At 38.1% G+C, this 18,359-nt stretch overlaps 1 protein-coding gene and 1 long non-coding RNA gene across 4 annotated transcripts in view; both read right to left on the bottom strand.

Moving 5' to 3' along the window:
* LOC141381089 (uncharacterized) overlaps positions 1-5,895 on the bottom strand; it is a 22,887-nt gene extending 16,992 nt beyond the window's left edge. The window contains exons 1-2 of one of the 2 annotated variants that reach the window (XM_073943872.1): positions 5,610-5,895; positions 1,966-2,563 (exon numbers count right to left, since the gene is read on the bottom strand). In XM_073943872.1, coding sequence (XP_073799973.1) covers positions 1,966-2,556 — 591 coding nt within the window. In that variant the 5' untranslated portion in view covers positions 2,557-2,563; positions 5,610-5,895. The remainder of the gene's footprint in view (positions 1-1,965; positions 2,564-5,609) is intronic. The other variant, XM_073943873.1, reaches the window with a different exon arrangement.
* Positions 5,896-13,414: 7,519 nt separating this feature from the next.
* Positions 13,415-18,348, bottom strand: LOC137490094 (uncharacterized). Of its 2 annotated transcripts, none has more exons than XR_012401342.1 (4): positions 18,252-18,348; positions 17,578-17,705; positions 14,368-14,489; positions 13,415-13,879 (listed from the first exon to the last, which is right to left on the bottom strand). It is a non-coding gene; the product is annotated as an uncharacterized lncRNA (long non-coding RNA). The 2 variants fall into 2 exon arrangements; XR_012401343.1 differs by having other exon boundaries at positions 17,578-17,699; positions 18,252-18,344.
* Positions 18,349-18,359: the final 11 nt, after the last annotated feature.

An 18,359-nucleotide genomic window follows, 5' to 3' on the forward strand; every position in this document is an offset into this window, starting at 1 on the left:
GGGGTTGGGTGGAGGGACTGGTATTGAAGAGCAAGAGTGGGGTTGGGTGGTGGGACCGGTATTGAAGAGCGAGAGTGGGGTTGGGTGATGGGACCGGTATTGAAGAGCGAGAGTGGGGTTGGGTGGAGGGACTGGTATTGAAGAGCAAGAGTGGGGTTGGGTGGTGGGACCGGTATTGAAGAGCGAGAGTGGGGTTGGGTGATGGGACCGGTATTGAAGAGCGAGAGTGGGGTTGGGTGGTGGGACCGGTATTGAAGAGCGAGAGTGGGGTTGGGTGGTGGGACCAGTATTAAAGAGCGAGAGTGGGGTTGGGTGGTGGGACCGGTATTGAAGAGCGAGAGTGGGGTTGGGTGATGGGACCGGTATTGAAGGGCAAGAGTGGGGTTGGGTGATGGGAACTGGTATTGAAGAGCAAGAGTGGGGTTGGGTGATGGGAACTGGTATTGAAGAGCAAGAGTGGGGTTGGGTGATGGGAACTGGTATTGAAGAGTGAGAGTGGGGTTGGGTGGTGGTACCTTGGGTGGTGGGACCGGTATTGAAGAGCGAGAGTGGAGTCGGGTGGTGGTACCTTGGGTGGTGGGACCGGTATTGAAGAGTGAGACTGGGTTTGGGTGGTGCCGACTGGTATTGAAGAGCGAGAGTGGGGTTGGGCGGTGCCCACCGATATTGAAGAGTGGAAGTGGGATTGGGTGTAGGGTTGGGTGGTCGCAACCAGTATGGGGTTGGGTGGTGGGACCGGTATTGAAGAGCGAGAGTGGGGTTGGGTGGTGGGACCGGTATTGAAGAGCGAGAGTGGGGTTGGGTGGAGGGACCGGTATTGAAGAGCAAGAGTGGGGTTGGGTGGTGGGACCGGTATTGAAGAGCGAGAGTGGGGTTGGGTGGTGGGACCGGTATTGAAGAGCGAGAGTGGGGTTGGGTGATGGGACCGGTATTGAAGAGTGAGAGTGGGGTTGGGTGGTGGGACCGGTATTGAAGAGCGAGAGTGGGGTTGGGTGATGGGACCGGTATTGAAGAGTGAGAGTGGGGTTGGGTCATGGGACTGATATTGAAGAGCGAGAGTGGGGTTGGGTGGTGGGACAGGTATTGAAGAGTGAGAGTGGGGTTGGGTGGTGGGACCGGTATTGAAGAGCGAGAGTGGGGTTGGGTGGTGGGACCGGTATTGAAGAGCGAGAGTGGGGTTGGGTGGTGGGACCGGTATTGAAGAGCGAGAGTGGGGTTGGGTGGTGGGACCGGTATTGAAGAGCGAGAGTGGGGTTGGGTGGTGGGACCGGTATTGAAGAGCGAGAGTGGGGTTGGGTGGAGGGACCGGTATTGAAGAGCGAGAGTGGGGTTGGGTGGTGGGACCAGTATTAAAGAGCGAGAGTGGGGTTGGGTGGTGGGACCGGTATTGAAGAGCGAGAGTGGGGTTGGGTGATGGGACCGGTATTGAAGAGCAAGAGTGGGGTTGGGTGATGGGAACTGGTATTGAAGAGCAAGAGTGGGGTTGGGTGATGGGAACTGGTATTGAAGAGCAAGAGTGGGGTTGGGTGATGGGAACTGGTATTGAAGAGTGAGAGTGGGGTTGGGTGGTGGTACCTTGGGAGGTGGGAACGGTATTGAAGAGCGAGAGTGGAGTCGGGTGGTGGTACCTTGGGTGGTGGGACCGGTATTGAAGAGCGAGAGTGGGGTTGGATGGTGGGTCAGGTATTGAAGAGTGAGAGTGGGGTTGGGTGGTGGGTCAGGTATTGAAGAGTGAGAGTGGGGTTGGGTGGTGGGATGGGTATTGAAAACGAGAGTGGGGTTGGGTGGTGGGACCGGTATTAAAGAGCGAGAGTGGGGTTGGGTGGTGGCGACCTGTAATGAAAAGAGAGAGTGGGGTGTGGTTTTCACCTGTTAAGTTGATTAAAATAGCTGTTCTCAATTAATCAGGGTCATTAGAATTCTTTAGAACATCATGGACTTTGCCATTGAGATTCAGTACTGTACCTGTTTCTCTTGTCTTGCCACTGCAGTTGTCACAGTATCATGATGTTTGTGTTCATCCACCAAACACAGCACACAGATGCAGCGCTGGTCGGTGCGGCAGTAAATCTCCATCACTTTATTATGCTGAGGGCAGATCATCTCCTGCAGTCGTCCAGTGGCCTCCATCAGATTGTGTCCTCGACCTCTGAAGAGACTCTCGTGCTGTTGGAGGTGATCTGGACAATAAGAGTTTCTACACTCCTGACAGGACTTCACAGCTTTCTGCTTATTTCCAGTGCAGGCATCGCACTCCACATCTCCAGATCCAGTGTGAACAGAAGCAGGAGCAGCCGTCTGGAGTCTGCTCTTCTGCAGTTTCTCCAGCATTTCAGCAAACACCACATTCTTAGCTAAAGCAGGTCTCGGAGTGAAGCTCTGTTTGCATAAAGGACAGCTGTAGATTCGCTTCTGCTCCTCCTGATTCCAGCAGTCTGTGATGCAGCTCATGCAGTAACTGTGTCCACAGGCAATCGTCACTGGATCCTGCAGGAGATCCAGACACACCGGACACATGAACTGGTCCTGATCCACTGCAACACCACCTTCTGCCATAATTTCACTGAGAGAACACACACACAGACAAACACAAAGATAAACAGTTTATTTTTATTTCTGATGACATACACTGTAAATAAAAAAAAATCTGTAATTTGGGTAAAATGATCAAAAAAATGTAACAATGCTACAGTAAATATCCGTAATCTAAATAATATTAATAATACAACATTTTATTTAAAGGCATCTTTCTTGACACTCAAGGTTGCCATACAAAGAAAGAGCAATAGCACAAAAATAATTTGCTTAACAGTAAGTCTCCTTAATGTATACCATGAACAACAATCAAGTCCCTTTCCCAGAATTCCCTGCATGACATTTTAATTTTTGACAGTTTTTGTTGACATGATTATGGTTCTTTTCAATATTTTTCTTTTGAGTTACGCAAATTAAAGCTTTATCTTACATCTAATGTCAATAAATAATGCTTATACCATCACTTTAGTGCCATGTGTATTACCATGATGGTGTTTAGTAGTTGTGTGAATGGACTTGAGTGTGTTCTACACATTGTGTTTCTCTGCTTTTGGAAAAAGTGGTTTGTAATAAGTTTTTAATTCATCATGTGACTTTCTGATCCACCCCTGCTTATAATTGTGTTTTGTCTGTGCAACAAGGTTATAAGTCATTACTTCTGGCATCTGGCAAAACATAATGTATGAAGTTTTGACTATTTACTTTTACATTCCTACCATATCATAAATTCCAGTGATAACACCTGCTGTCTTTTTAACACACGTTTTACAGATCTTATTTTTACAGTGTACTTGGGAAACAGGTTTTGGTGCAAGGTGTCACTTACCGTAAATATTCTGAAATCCTGAAAGATACTCGGAACTAATTGAACTATTTTCCTACCTTCTTTTAAAAGAACAGACTAATAGAATATAATGATAACTAGTCACACCATCTGTGCCACAAATTATATTTTAATATGGTAACTGGTAAAATTATCATGGTAAAATTGCTAAAAAAAAAAAAAATCAAGAGAGACTTAGAGATGTCCAGTGCAGTGTACACTGACAATGTCATTTAGCAGACACCTTTATCCAAAGTGGCTTAATTATGAGAAAAACAACATGAACAAACAAACAAATAAATTATGCAAAACAATGGCCTACATGAAACGCTAGATCTAGAATTGACATTAAACTTCATGCTTGTGCTGAGTTAGTTATGTTGAAAGCAGCGTGATCATGCAATTCTATGTGCTGTTCCTAGTACAGAAACAGCTCAGCAGAAATGCATTTCTGTTATTTTCATCATAAAAAACATCAATTATTCATCCATTCATTTTCTTTTCGACTTCGCCACAGTGGAATGAACCACCAACTTATCTAGCATATGTTTTACGCAGCGGATGCCCTTCCAGCTGCAACCCATCATGGGGAAACAACACCCATAATGTTCATATTAAGAAGACATGGCGGGGGGAAATGTAATGTAATGCGGTGCTTCTTGTACAATCTGAGGCCCACTTTATATCGGATATCACGCCAGTGGAGATTGCTCATACATATATATATATATATACATATATATATATATATATATATATATATATATATATATATATATATATATATATATATATATATATAATTGCTTATAAATATATTTATTTTTAAATACATAAATAAAAATGAAAATAAGACATATACACATGAGGGAAACCTATTATATCCTATCTATTAAATGTCTTTCAAATACCTAAAAATTGTATTTCTTAACTTTTTATCTCTTCCTTCTAGAATATGTTTTTAAGGAGAAATGGACTATGTTTAACTCTTTTAATCCTTCACAAAACGATTTGCGCAGATAACTTATTTTTGTACATTCCATGAACACATGCAGTTTCAGGGAGACCACATCTTTCACAGTTACCGTTTTCATGCTTTCCAATTCGAAATAAACATTGATTTAAAGTAGAGTGACCTATTCATAGTCTTGTTATTGTAACATCTTTTTTTTCCGGTTCATTATGCAAATCCTTTCCATACCCACAATACTTTGAATTCCATATAAATGTCTTCCCTTCTCCTCCTTGTCCCATGTGTTCTGCCACCTCCTCTTTCAACCCTACTTAATCTGACCTTAAAGTTGACACTTGGCTCTTTTAATGCTTCTTTTGCTATTTTATCTACCTCTTCATTTTCTTCTATTCCAACATTAAAAGTCCTATTAGCATACTTCTGCATATACCCTATAGTCCAGTGGTTCTCAAACTTTTTTCATCAAGTACCACCTCAGAAAAAAATTGTCTCTCCAAGTACCACCATAATAAGCAGCATTGAAATACAGTAGCATAGTAAGCCCAGTAAAGCAGCTGCAGCTCTGCAGTTCTAAAATATGGCAGATTAATTTCTATTATTAAGAATATTTATTATTGTCAGCCTTTTTAAACATTATAAATAGTCTGAATGTTAACACTGAGTTTATATGTAAAAAAGGAAACAAACAAAAAACTAAAAACGTCAACATTTAAATTAAAATGTACATTTAAAAGTTAAATATGGTAGGTTTATGTTCTTAAAAAGTAAAGTGCTACTTAAATGTAAAGTATTAGTAGCCAATTCATCAACACCTGGAAATGTTGCCAGGACCTCAGAAATATAGGCTATATGTCATATAATAAATAATATTATATGTCACATCCATTTATAAATCATTTTCGATCAATTTTGAAATATATGTAGCAAGTACATATGACATATTTGATATCTCCGCGTACTACTATAGTCTACTTATGACAAACATTTGGAAATCAGACAGTTACACTTAGATTAAATAAAGCTCGGTTGTAAACGAACAATCCTTAATATATTTAACATGTACAGTAAATAAAATGTTCTATAGAAAATTAAAAAGCTTTTTACATACTCATCGAAAAAGTTCTTTGGGAAACATTAATAGTTCTCCAATGGTATTTGGCATCACTGAAGCTCTCTTTTGTAGACTTTATTTTTAATATAAATATATATTGAAGCCAAAATCAATGCAAAAATTAAATTAATCCCAGCAATGAACTCGACGGAAGATAACAAACTCACCTGTAGCCTATCTGAAGGAAAACTACTACAAACGACGCCCTCTGGAAATAGTTTTCAGGTGTTCGGTTGAGATTTATCCACCGACTGCTTCATCAAATGAACAACAAATGACTCGTCGATCAATCAGATAATATCTGTTTCGCTATTGAATGTAAAATAAATAAGGTTGTTGAGGCCAACACTTCCTGCTTTCTTTTGTGTACACCTGACATTATCAGAGGAAAAAAACGAAACCAAAAGCTGCGCTTTCCTTTATCTAGACTATAATAAAACTAGCACACTGGCTAACGTTAGCTCGGCCACAAGTACGATATGAGAAGAAATAGCCCTGCTGAAAAATACAGCTTAAACCAGTTTAGGATGGTTGGCTGATTTTAGCTGGTTGACCAGCCTGGTTTTAGAGGGGTTTTGGCCATTTCCAGGCTGGTCTTAGCTGGTCAGGCTGGGAGATATATAGTATATATATAGTATACAAATATAGTTTGATATAGCTTATCAAAGTTTTGATATAGTTTAGTAGGCGATTTGAAAAAGTGTCTTCATGGCACATGTTTTTTTCCATGATATTCTAGTGATTTTGGCATAAGATTAAAAATATATACAATATTATTAAACCTATATAATTGTCAATACTCATATTTATGAGTTGATATTCAGTTGCAATTGGCTTTTCTTGCTAAAAAAAAAACTTTCCAATCTTCAGTGTCACATGATCCTATAGAAATTAATTACTCATATTTTCCTTCCACCTTCAAATAAATGTATTCTGAAATATCTGGACCAAATGGACTGAATATTTAATATTAACTATATACACATAAAAATAATAATACTTAATATTATTGCCGGCAGCTAGCTCTCTGCAACTCTCACATGGTCACCCACTGAAGCTAAGCAGGGCTGCGCCCAGTCAGTACCTGGATGGGAGACCACATGGGAAAGCTAGGCTGCTGCAGGGGGTGCCCAACCTGCTGTGTGTGTGGGTCCTAATGCCCCAATATAGTGATGGGGGCTCTATTCTGCTCAGTAAGCGCTGCCTTTTGGATGTGAGTTTTAACCGAGGTCCTGACTCTCTGTGCACTGGCCATCATGGCCTCCTAACCCTCTCCATATCTTAATTGGCTTCATCACTCTGTCTCCTCTCCACCAATCAGCTGGTGTGTGGTGTGCGGTCTGACGCAAAATGGCAGCTGACGTGTCATCCAGTGGATGCTGCACACTGGTGGTGGAAGAGAAGATCCCCCCCCCCCCCCCCCCCCATTGTGTAAAGCACTTTGAGTGCCCAGAAAAGTGCTATATAAATGCAAGAAATTATAAATATTATTACTATATAAAAATAATAAAAGAAATAAAAACGAAGGTTTTATATTATTTAATATTAAGTTTGATTATTAAGTGTATATTTAACCCTCCCTACATTGTGTAAGTTTTGTTATTAATGTTGTTTAAAATATTATTTTATCATTATTGCAATTATTTACCTCGTTAATTAAAAAAAAAAAAAAAAAAATATATATATATATATATATATATATATATATATATATATATATATATATATATATATATATATATACACAACATTATTAAACCTATTTAATTTTGGCTTTTCTTGCTAAAAAAAACTGTCCAATCTTCAGTGTCACATAATCCTACAGAAATTAATTATTCTTATTTTCCTTTCACCTTCAAATAAATGTATTTTGAAATATCTGGACCAAATGGACTGAATATGTAAGATTAACCATATACACAAAAAATGATAATACTATATACAAATAATACAAAATAATTGCTACTGTGATAGTTGGTTTTAATTTACAAGGTTCGCATAACCAGTAATCTTTCTCTCAGTCCTGTTTTTTCAATCTAAAAACAAAGATTTTACATTATTTAATATTGAGTTTGACTATTAAGTGTATACTTAACCCTCCTGAAATTGTGTAAATTTTGTTAATAATATTGTTTAAAATATATTTTATCATTATTGCTATTATTTACCTTGTTAATTTAATTTTTACATTGTGTTTTCTTCCTTTCTATATTGTATTAAAAAGTGAAATGATTGGCAGTAAAAAATGTATCCCCTTTCAAGCTTAAATATTGTATGGGTTATACTGCTACACTACATAAAACTGATTTAAATAATAATAAAAGAAATTAATTACTCTTATATGAGGATTGAATTCTCTATTTTGATGATGATTCTTCTAATTATTATTGTCCTGCTTTATATTTTTGTGGTCGGTGATGCGTTTTACATCTCATGACGATTAGAATAATGAAAAAAAAATAGTTGGTAAACATCGTAGCATTTATTTGGAATAAAACATTTTGTAACATTATAAATTTCAGGGCTTAATCTTTAATAAACAGGCTGATTCTGTGATATGACAATTGCGGGAGCAGACGTTGCAATATCGATGTTCAAACCATGTATTGTTCAGCTCTATCATGATATCAGCCAGTTCCAGTGTGTGTGCTGCATGTGTCTCCTCCATCAGGCAGATGTGCAGAGTGCAGAGGAAACGGCCGGTAGTTTCAGCTCTAAGCGGCTCCAAGGTGGCAGCAGCATACTTGACTGTGGATGTGATGGAGGACGGTGGAGCGTGTTTGGGTCACGACGCAGTGGTAAAGAACAGCAGGAGCTCTGTTTGGACTGTGGATATCCAGAGCCGTGTGGAGGCCATCAACTACATCAAACGCCACAAAGTCTCAGACCAGAGCTCAACTCAAACCTCTCGAGGGGGACCAGAGAACACACATCAACTCCAGCTAAAATTCAGGTATTTATAGAAATAGTTCACCTCAAGTCTAAATTCTGCCATCATTTACTCATACTCCAATTGTTCAAGGTGTTATGAACCCCATCTCTTTAAGGCTCGGCTCTGGAGGGGTTAGCACCATAAAAAGGACACGTAACTTAGAAGTACAATTCTCTATTTATTTAAAAATAATAATAATAATAAGTGCTTTTTTGTTTGCCACTATCAAAATAAAGTAGCAACAAAAAAATCTAATTAATTTAACAATATTACTTGATCAAAATAATTACTTAAACATACAAAAAACATAGATCAACAAAGAATTGAATAAACAGCAACAACACCAGCACTAATATATTTCCAGCACAAAAATCTAAACTTTAGTTGAACTTGGGTTCAAAATTAAAGTCATGTTTATTGACACACAGATGTTCTTCAGGCTTGTTTGAAACGTACAGGTAAAGCTGCAGTCAAACTGCACCTTCCCAAAATTATGGCACCAACTGATACATCCCATTCCCAATTAAAATCTGTGTGGGAAGACGATCTGGGAATCACAATTTCAGATGAGGATTAGGAATCAGCTTTACACAGAATTCACAAGCAAGACATGGACTTCTGCAGTGCAAAATTGTGCATCGTGTACACTGGACAAACCTAAAGCTCTCAAAGCACTTTCAGCATATAGATCCGGCCTGTAATCGCTGTTATTCCACCCCAGACACTCATGCACATATGTGTTGGTCTTGTATAAAGCGTAATTACTTTTGGGACACCGTTTTTAAAACTATATCTGGTTTTTTTGGGTATATCCATCTCTCCTTGCGCACTGAATGCCACTTTTGGAATTTCACCTACGTCATATAATCTTACAAAAATACAGTCTGATTGCATAGCTTTTATTGTGCTCCTGGCCAAACGACTAATATTGCTTAAGTGGAAGGATCAGAAACCTCCAACCCCAACACGGTGGATCCGTGATGTCCTCTTCTTTGTTAAGTTGGAAAAAATTTGACTGTCTAGAGCACAGGTGTCAAACTCAGTTCCAAAAGGGAACTGCACAGTTTATTTCAGCCTGATCTCACGAGAAAACTGAAGTATTTTACGTTTTGGCAGTTTAGTGGCTAATTCGTACGAATTCGTACGAGTTCAGTCGTAAGAAAATGTACGATTTTAAAAAGGAGGCGTGGCATCTAATCCCACCTCTAAACCCAACTGTCATTGGGGGATACGCAAATCGTACTAAAATGTACAAATTAGATTGTACGAATTTGTACGAATTAGCCACTAAATGAAAAAGTTATGAATTGCCGTGAGATTGTGTTGTTTATTTCCAACCCTAATTAAACACACCTGATCAAACTAATTGAGTCCTTCAGGCTTGTTTGAAACCTACAGGTAAGTGTGTTGGAGCAGGGTTGGAACTAAACTGTGCAGGGCTTTGGCCCTCCTGGAATTGAGTTTGACACTTCTGGTCTAGAGGTTCATCTAACCAGTTTAATAAAATTTGGGACCCATTTAGGAAATATATCCAAGAACATGTTTTATTGTCAACTACAGACCTTGTTCCAGCAAATAGATGTTTTTTTTCTTTCCTAAATGCAAAGTAGAGTGTATTGTGTGCTTCAGATTGTAGTTTTATTAAGCCACATTATTATTTAACTTTTTATTTGTTGGTATGTTTTTATTTTGCTTGTTTTTTCTCATTGTGGGTGCTTAAGTCGATACTATCTATACTTTCTGAAATATAATTTTGTTTTGTCTTCTTTTTTTACTTATTTGTCATAAAAGTCATAAATAAATACATTAAAAAAACTGCACCTTCTCCCCATAGACTTCCATTCATACGCACGTGAATGCATCAGTCCAGGGCTGGAGTGGGACTCCTTTTCAGCCCTGGAGTTTCAAGCCTCAGACCGGCCCACCTCAGTTCACGACTGACTATATTAAAATAAGGTCATTTCCAATTCAGTTTCTAATTGAAAACAGCTGCTTTAGAACTTCAAATGTTCAACAACCCTAACAGTATTACATGTCTCAACAATAAAAATGAAAATACTAACCTACTCAGACGAGGATCAAACCCGGGTCGGCGACGTTGTAATCTAACATGCTTACCACTGGACCACAACGGTTGTACAGCAAAAGGTGACTTATATCATCATTAACCTGCAGGCTGGTTATATATAAAAAGAGTAGAGCTGCAGTAAAATAATGAATAAGAAGACTGTGGTCAAGTAAATAAATAAATTAATTTAAAAAGTGTGACTGCTGAGAGCAACAGATTCTGGAGCTAGGGACACCGGCCCTCACGGCCAAAAAACGGACCGGCCCACTGGTAATTCTCACGGTCCTCCCAATTAGCCAATCCGGGCCTGCATCAGTCTGGAAATGCAAGTTCATGCGTCACGTTTCGCCAATCACTGCATTGGAAACTTCAAGCTTGGTGAACTCTGACCTGTGAAATCGCATCACTTGACTGTGTGAGATTAATCGATGATCGAAACATGACCTCTCTCTTGCTTTTTTAAACGTTTAATCATCTTGTTTACTTTCGCCCCTTTTTGCAGCGCCGTACTACAGAATTTCGCATGAATAAACTCTAATGTGACCGCAGCTTGAGTGTGTTGGAGCAGCATTGGAACTAAACTGTGTAGGGTTGCAGCTCTCCAGGAACTGCGTTTGACACCCGTGCATTAGAGCAAAGGGATTTTTTATTTATCTTTCCTTCAGAAAATGTTGTGAACATCCACAATCAAAATCTTATTTTTGCAGAATAAAATCTTAATAATAATTATATTATATAATTAACAAATGATTTAGGATCATATTCCTCTATAAAAACCTTCAGAATAGAGCTAGTTTGGTGCCTGGAAGAGCTGCTGAAATGTAGATTTATGACTCAGTGCAAGAGAAAATCAGTGGTTAGCACTGCGGCTTAACAGCAAGAAGGTCACTGGTTTGAGTCCTGGCTGAATCAGTTGGCGTTTCTGTGTGGAGTTTGCATGGTCTCCCCGTGTTGGCGTCGGTTTCCCCCACAGTCTAAACACATGTGCTATAGGGGAATTCAATAAACTAAATTAGTGCCATAGTGCATGAGTGTGTGTATGAATTAGTGTATGGGTGTCTACCAGTACTGGGTTGCGGCTAGAAGGGCATTCGCTGTGTAAAACATATGCTGGAATAGTTGTCGGTTCATTCCGCTCTGGCCAAAGGAAAATTATTGAATACATGCTAGAGAAAACAATAATTGAGAAAACAGCCTGTAAATAAAATAAATTCACCGACACACATTACGTGCGACATGACACTTTATTTTGGAGGTTTTCTTTGTTCATTGACTGAAAGAAAAATTACCTTTACGAATATCCAAAAAGCCCAAAATATTCAAACTGACAGGTGTGTGAAGTTTTTACCTTAACTGGAAACCTTTTAAATAGATTGGATAAATAACTATAAAGGTATGTAGGACTTCATCTGAAGTCATGATGTGCGAATGGTGCATAATGAATAACACTAAAGTGACAGTCGTGTAATGTTGTGCACTTGTAGGCAAATAAAGAGAGACACTGCAAGCAAAAACACTTTTAATGCACACAACATGGCCCTGCCTTAAAATGAGCGAGCTTGAGCCACTTGCTTAGGCCATACAGTATGACTTGGTGGTTCTACTGATTTCCAATGTATAGCAATACATTTCTTTGCTGCTATCAGAGCCATTTTAATTAAACGTAAATTTTTCCTTTGATCGAACTGATTCATCCCCCAGTAACATAAATCTTGGATCAGGTAAAAGGTTAACATTGGCAATTTTACTAATAGTTTGTATTATATTTCTCCGTTAGGTTTAAAGTTTGGAACATGTCCAAAACATATGAAATAATGTACCAACCTCAATCTTGCTTCTAGAGCAACATTCTGAATATGAATCACTCACCTTGTGCAATCGTTCAGGTGTATAATATAGCCTGTGTAAGATATTAAACTGTATTAATCTATGTCTACTATTAAATGAAAATGTTAAGGCACTTTTACAGATATGTTCCCAAGTATCTTAATCAAAAAAGCATTTTAAATCTTTCTCCCATTTAAGTTTTAAAGATGACACTTCCACCCCATTCAAGTCCTTAAGGTTGCTACACATATAAGGCACAAATCCTTTGGGTTCTTTTCTGCCTTTAACAGTGTTGAGGAAGAAAAACAAGTGACTATAAACCATGAAAATGACACTTAAACAACATTCATTCATTCATTTGCCACAGCGGAATGAACCGCCAACTTATCCAGCAAGTTTTTACGCAGTGGATGCCCTTCTAGCCGCAACCCATCTCTGAGAAATATCCACACACACTCATACACTATGGACAAATTAGCCTACCCAATTCACCTGTACCGCATGTCTTCCCTGCTAAAAAATCCAGCTTAAACCAGCCTAGGCTGGTTGGCTGGTTTTAGCTGGTCGACCAGGCTGGTTTTAGAGGGGTTTTGGCCCTTTCCAGGCTGGTTTCCAGCCATTTCAAGCCTGGTCTTAGCTGGTCAGGCTGGAAAATTACCAGCTAAATCCAGCTAAACCAGCTTGACCAGCCTGGTTTAAGCTGTACATAGCTGGTTTTGGCTGGGCTCCCAGCCTGGCTAGGCTGGTCAAGCTGGTCCTCTCTCAGCCTGACCAGCTAAGACCAGGCTGGAAATGGCTAGAAACCAGCCTGGAAATGGCCAAAACCCCTCTAAAACCAGCCAAGGCTGGTTTAAGCTGTTTTTTTCAGTAGGGTTTGGACTGTGGGGGAAACCGGAGCACCCGAAGGAAACCCACGCGAAGGCAGGGAGAAAATGCAAACTTCACACAGAAACGCCAACTTAGCCGAGGTTTGAACCAGCGACATTCTTGCTGTGAGGCGACAGCACTACTAACTGCGCCACTGCTTCGCCCCACTTAAACAACATCATAAATAAAAACAAATGTGATAATTACATAATGATAAACCTTAAAGTCAAATGTAGGATTTTCAAAAACAATTAAGAATGAAATGAACAAGACAACTTAGAAAGACATGGTTTTATTATGTTGGTCTCATTTAGACTAGAAAAATAAAAGACACCACAAAAATAAACACATTATACAGTTATAGGGACAGAAAATTTAAGTTTAGGTAAGTTTGGTTTAATATTCACACATTCAGACTTTCTCCTCAATAATATAATTTCAGAGAAGGATTTCTTTGCAAATGCCAAATAGTGAAATCATATTAGCAGCCAAATGACTATCACAGTACAACAGCATTGTTCACAGTCAACTACATGGTGCTAATGTTGCTTTGAAGTCATGCTCACGTGTGATTTCAGACTGAGTGTTCAAAGTACCATGGTAAACAATGTAGAGAGCACGTCACAAGTTGTCACAAATCTAATGTGCGAATATAAAACCAACTTTACCTCAGTAAAATGTAATACATTTTTACCATAACTTGGTTTTAAGACTTTGTCAGGTCTAAAGATCCAGTGGAAACCCTGCAAAAGTAAAAGAAAATGAGGTTAAAAAGTCTGTGAAAGGATTTATTATAGCAAAGATGATTCAAGTAGACTTAAACAGCCACAGAATGACTTTCACCTCATATGTAAATTAAACTATTATGATCTGCCCTCAATCTTTTTCTAACTTAGTCACTTTTTTGTTGTTTAACGTTTACTAACATGTATTCTCTTGGCTAAAAGAAAACTAAATGGGTATTTTCTTTTCCAATCTCAACCACAAACTAATTGTAATGCACATTTAAACTTAATTGTTCACATATTTATCAATATAGAGCAAACTCAATAAAACCAGATTTTTTTTTATTCAAGTCAATTAATGTTAATATTTGTTTTTTTTAATGGTCGTGAAGTAAGATTGAAGCCAAATGTAGAAGCTATTATTATTCTCATCAGTATACACCTCCAGAACACACATCAGCCGTCCAGAGGGAAACTGAACTGGACCCCGGCTTACAGTCACTCACCAATCGAAGCTTCACCACTGAACTCCACTGAAGAGTGAGAGATGTTTGGGCAGGTATTGACCATGGTACAAGTGACTGACCGGGAGAACAGCATCAACATCACCGTCCAGACAGAGAACTGGCTAAAACTGAACAATCAGATCAGTCCATTATCCACTGAGGCTGTTCTGAGAGGCGTTTAAGCTTATTTCGATATGTCCTTACAATAAATTTTATTATTGTTTGTTTTAGATTATAATATTACTGCTTTATTAGGGTAAAGTTGGTTTCATGTTGGCACATTCAAACTCTTTTTTTTGTCAGTCTACACCAACACAAACTGATTAAAACTGATACAGACTGATTATTTCTGTAGTGAAAACTGAGAGCGATTGAAAATGTTTGTAGGCATTTCGTCACCTTGGAATTATAAGGTTCTTAAGATATTGAGCTTCAAAGATTTTGCATTCCATAGCAAACAGTATGAGTGTAGCATTTGTTTTTTATTATTAAATAAAAAGTCTTCAAATGTAAATGACTTATATAAAAAAACATAATATAAAGTAAATAAGTTGCCATTTAATAAGAATATGTCAGATAGCACCTTATAATTCTAAGGTGACGATTTATCAGAGTCATTAACCCAGGAAGAAGCTTTTGGACTATTCCCAATCAGTCATTGCTGTAGGCACATCTCTAACTTAACTTTTAAACAATACATCATACATATCAGGGCTCGAAATTGCGCCCGAAAATTAATCTATGCGACCTCATAATATATTTGGGAGCATTAGTGCGACTGCAGATAATGGTTGTAGTGCGACCTGTTTTGATTTTTTGTAAAAACGTGCTGAATCGCTCTTCCCTGCCGCTATATTGGTTCATATTAGCTGTCAATCACTCAAGCTATTCCGCTGTCAGATGACAGGGAAGGAGCTTTTATGACCACGGGAAATGCAAACGGCAGAAGAGTAAAAACTTAAAGCACACAGGTTTGCAAACCCCACCTAAAATTGAGGCGCAGATGAGAGCGATCATGACACGTCACGTGGTGAATAATGATCCGCCAGCTGAGATCAATCGAGTACGCGCTTCTTGGAGAAGGCGCCCGAATCTCCATGCGTCGCATTCACTGCGTGTTCAGCGCAAATGTCCGCTAAAAGTCAAATCTACTACTGTACATATCATCGCCAAAGAAGCTCGCCTTTACTAAGTTTACACTGAAACTGCGTCTCATAATAAACAGCGGTATTACGCCGATGGTCATCGCAAGAATCTTGCGCTGGCTGCTCATAAATTGGGTCGGCTGACTCGCCTGCTTTTCCACAAACATGAAAAGACAAAAGACTGAACCTTTAAATTGACACAAACTGAAACCAAAACTTTTAAAGAGTGATAGAAGTGAGACTTTACTTACTTTCTTTTCTCTATTATTTTTTGAGGTGTATATTATTTTTATTTTTTATTTATTTACTGATGACTGCTTTGCAGCTTTCATCATTGAATTGAATGATTTATTATAATCTTTTGTTTGTTTTGTAGCAGAAATATTATTTATTAAATTGACATGCATATAAAAACAGCAGTACAAAATAAATATTTCTTACTGCAATGCTTCATTTTTGCTTGATGCAAACTATACAATTATTTTTCATAAAGTAAAAGACTTTTTATAGCAGATAACCTACATTCATGCACATTCAAGGCAGTATCATAATGAGAAATGTAATTCATTGTTATTATTATTGTCATTTTCATCATCATTATTTTCTATGGCCTAATTATTAGACATTCATTTTGGATTTATTGCACACAAATATCAATGTCTTCGCAGCATTAGTTAGATAGTTGTTTCTGTTTTTTGTCAGTCCTATTGATGTTGTTTTAAAATACAATAAATCCTTTAAAAAGCAATTTGCAGCGGTGCTCATTCAGTTTTGGCGGGTGCTCCTAAATTTTTTCTTGTGCTCCTAAATTTATTTTGGTGCTCCTAAATATTTGAAGTTGGGAGCACCGGTGCTACCAAGTAAAAAAGTTAATTTCTAGCCCTGCATATAAAACAAAATATTAATACAGCAAGCGAACTGAATGAGAGCAGATTTTTGAACTCAAGTGAATTAATGTTAATATTAGTCTTTTTTAATGGTCGTGAAGTAAGACAATCTAAATTTAATAGCTATTATTATTTTGACCCTCATCACCACACCTCCAGAACACACATCAGCCGTCCAGAGGGAAACTGAACTGGACCCCGGCTTACAGTCACTCACCAATCGAAGCTTCACCACTGAACTCCACTGAAGAGTGAGAGATGTTTGGGCAGGTATTGACCATGGTACAAGTGACTGACTGGGAGAACAGCATCAACATCACCGTCCAGGCAGAGAACTGGCTAAAAATGAACAATCAGATCAGTCCATTATCCACTGAGGCTGTTCTGAGAGGCTTTATAGCTCATTTTGATGTGTCCTTATAATATATATTTTTTATTGTTTCTTTTAGAGAACAATATTACTGCTTTATTAGGGTAAAGTTGATTTCATGTTGGCACATTCAAACTCTTTATTTTTGTCAGTCTACACCAACACAAACTGATTAAAGCATGCAATTAGCTATTCGCCTACACTGATACTAACTGATTATTTCTGTAGTGAAAACTGAGAGCGACTGAAAATGTTTGTAGGCATTTCGTCACCTTGGAATCATAAGGTTCTGAAGATATTGAGCTTCAACGTTTTTGCTTTCCATAGCAAACAGTATGAGTGTAGCATTTTTTTTTTTAATTAAATAAAAAGTCTTCAAATGTAAAAGACTTATATAAAAAACATCCCATAAAGTAAATAAGTTGCCATTTAATAAGAATATGTCAGATAGCACCTTATAATTCTAAGGTGACGATTTATCAGAGTCATTAACCCAGGAAGAAGCTTTTGGACTATTCCCAATCAGTCATTGCTGTAGGCACCAAAAAGCGAATATTGTAAAAGAAAACATCTTTTAAGCAAAACATCATACATATAAAACTAAATATTCATACAGCAAGCGAACTGAATGAGAGCAGATTTTTGAATTCAAGTCAATTAATGTTAATATTTGTTTTTTTAAATGGTTGTGAAGTAAGATTGAATCCAAATGTAGAAGCTATTATTATTCTCATCAGTATACATCTCCAGAACACACATCAGCCGCCCAGAGGCAAACAGAACTGGACCCCGGGTTACAGTCACTCACCAATCGAAGCTTCACCACTGAACTCCACTGAAGAGTGAGAGATGTTTGGGCAGGTATTGACCATGGTACAAGTGACTGACCGGGAGAACAGCATCAACATCACCGTCCACACAGAGAACTGGCTAAAACTGAACAATCAGATCAGTCCATTATCCACTGAGGCTGCTCTGAGAGACGCCTTAAGCTCATTTTGATGTGTCCTTATAATATATTTTATTATTGTTTGTTTTACATTACAGTATTACTGCTTTATTAGGGTAAAGTTGATTTCATGTTGGCACATTCAAACACTTTTTTGTCAGTCTACACCAACACAAACTGATAAAAGCATGCAATTAGCTACATCTCAACCCTTGAAGAAGCTTTCAGACTATTCATTAATATTCTCAATTTTCATAATAAGCGTGATAAACAATATGGAGAACGAATGTGCGAATATAAAACCAACTTAACCTCAAATACTATTACTATTTATTTTTGTATAGCTTGTATTATTATTTCAGTTTTTCATCATTAATAAGACGTATACTTTGAATCGATCTGTCTATCCTGTTACAGCGTTAAAAGCCAACTCATAATCAGCATTTTAATTCAGTTTTCTACTGTATTATTCCACGACTCACTTAATTTTTTATTTAGCCAATCGTAGTATTTTGTTTGAAAAGCACACTTACTAGTTTCGTAGCACGCTGTTTCTTAAATGCGTGTTTGGGTCGAGATTCCTTTGAAATGACTGCGTGTGTCCTCTCTCTCTGCGGTCACTGGCAAAAAGTTGGAAAAGG

The sequence above is a fragment of the Danio rerio genome, chromosome 3, assembly GCF_049306965.1.
Source record: "Danio rerio strain Tuebingen ecotype United States chromosome 3, GRCz12tu, whole genome shotgun sequence".
NCBI lineage: Eukaryota > Metazoa > Chordata > Actinopteri > Cypriniformes > Danionidae > Danio > Danio rerio.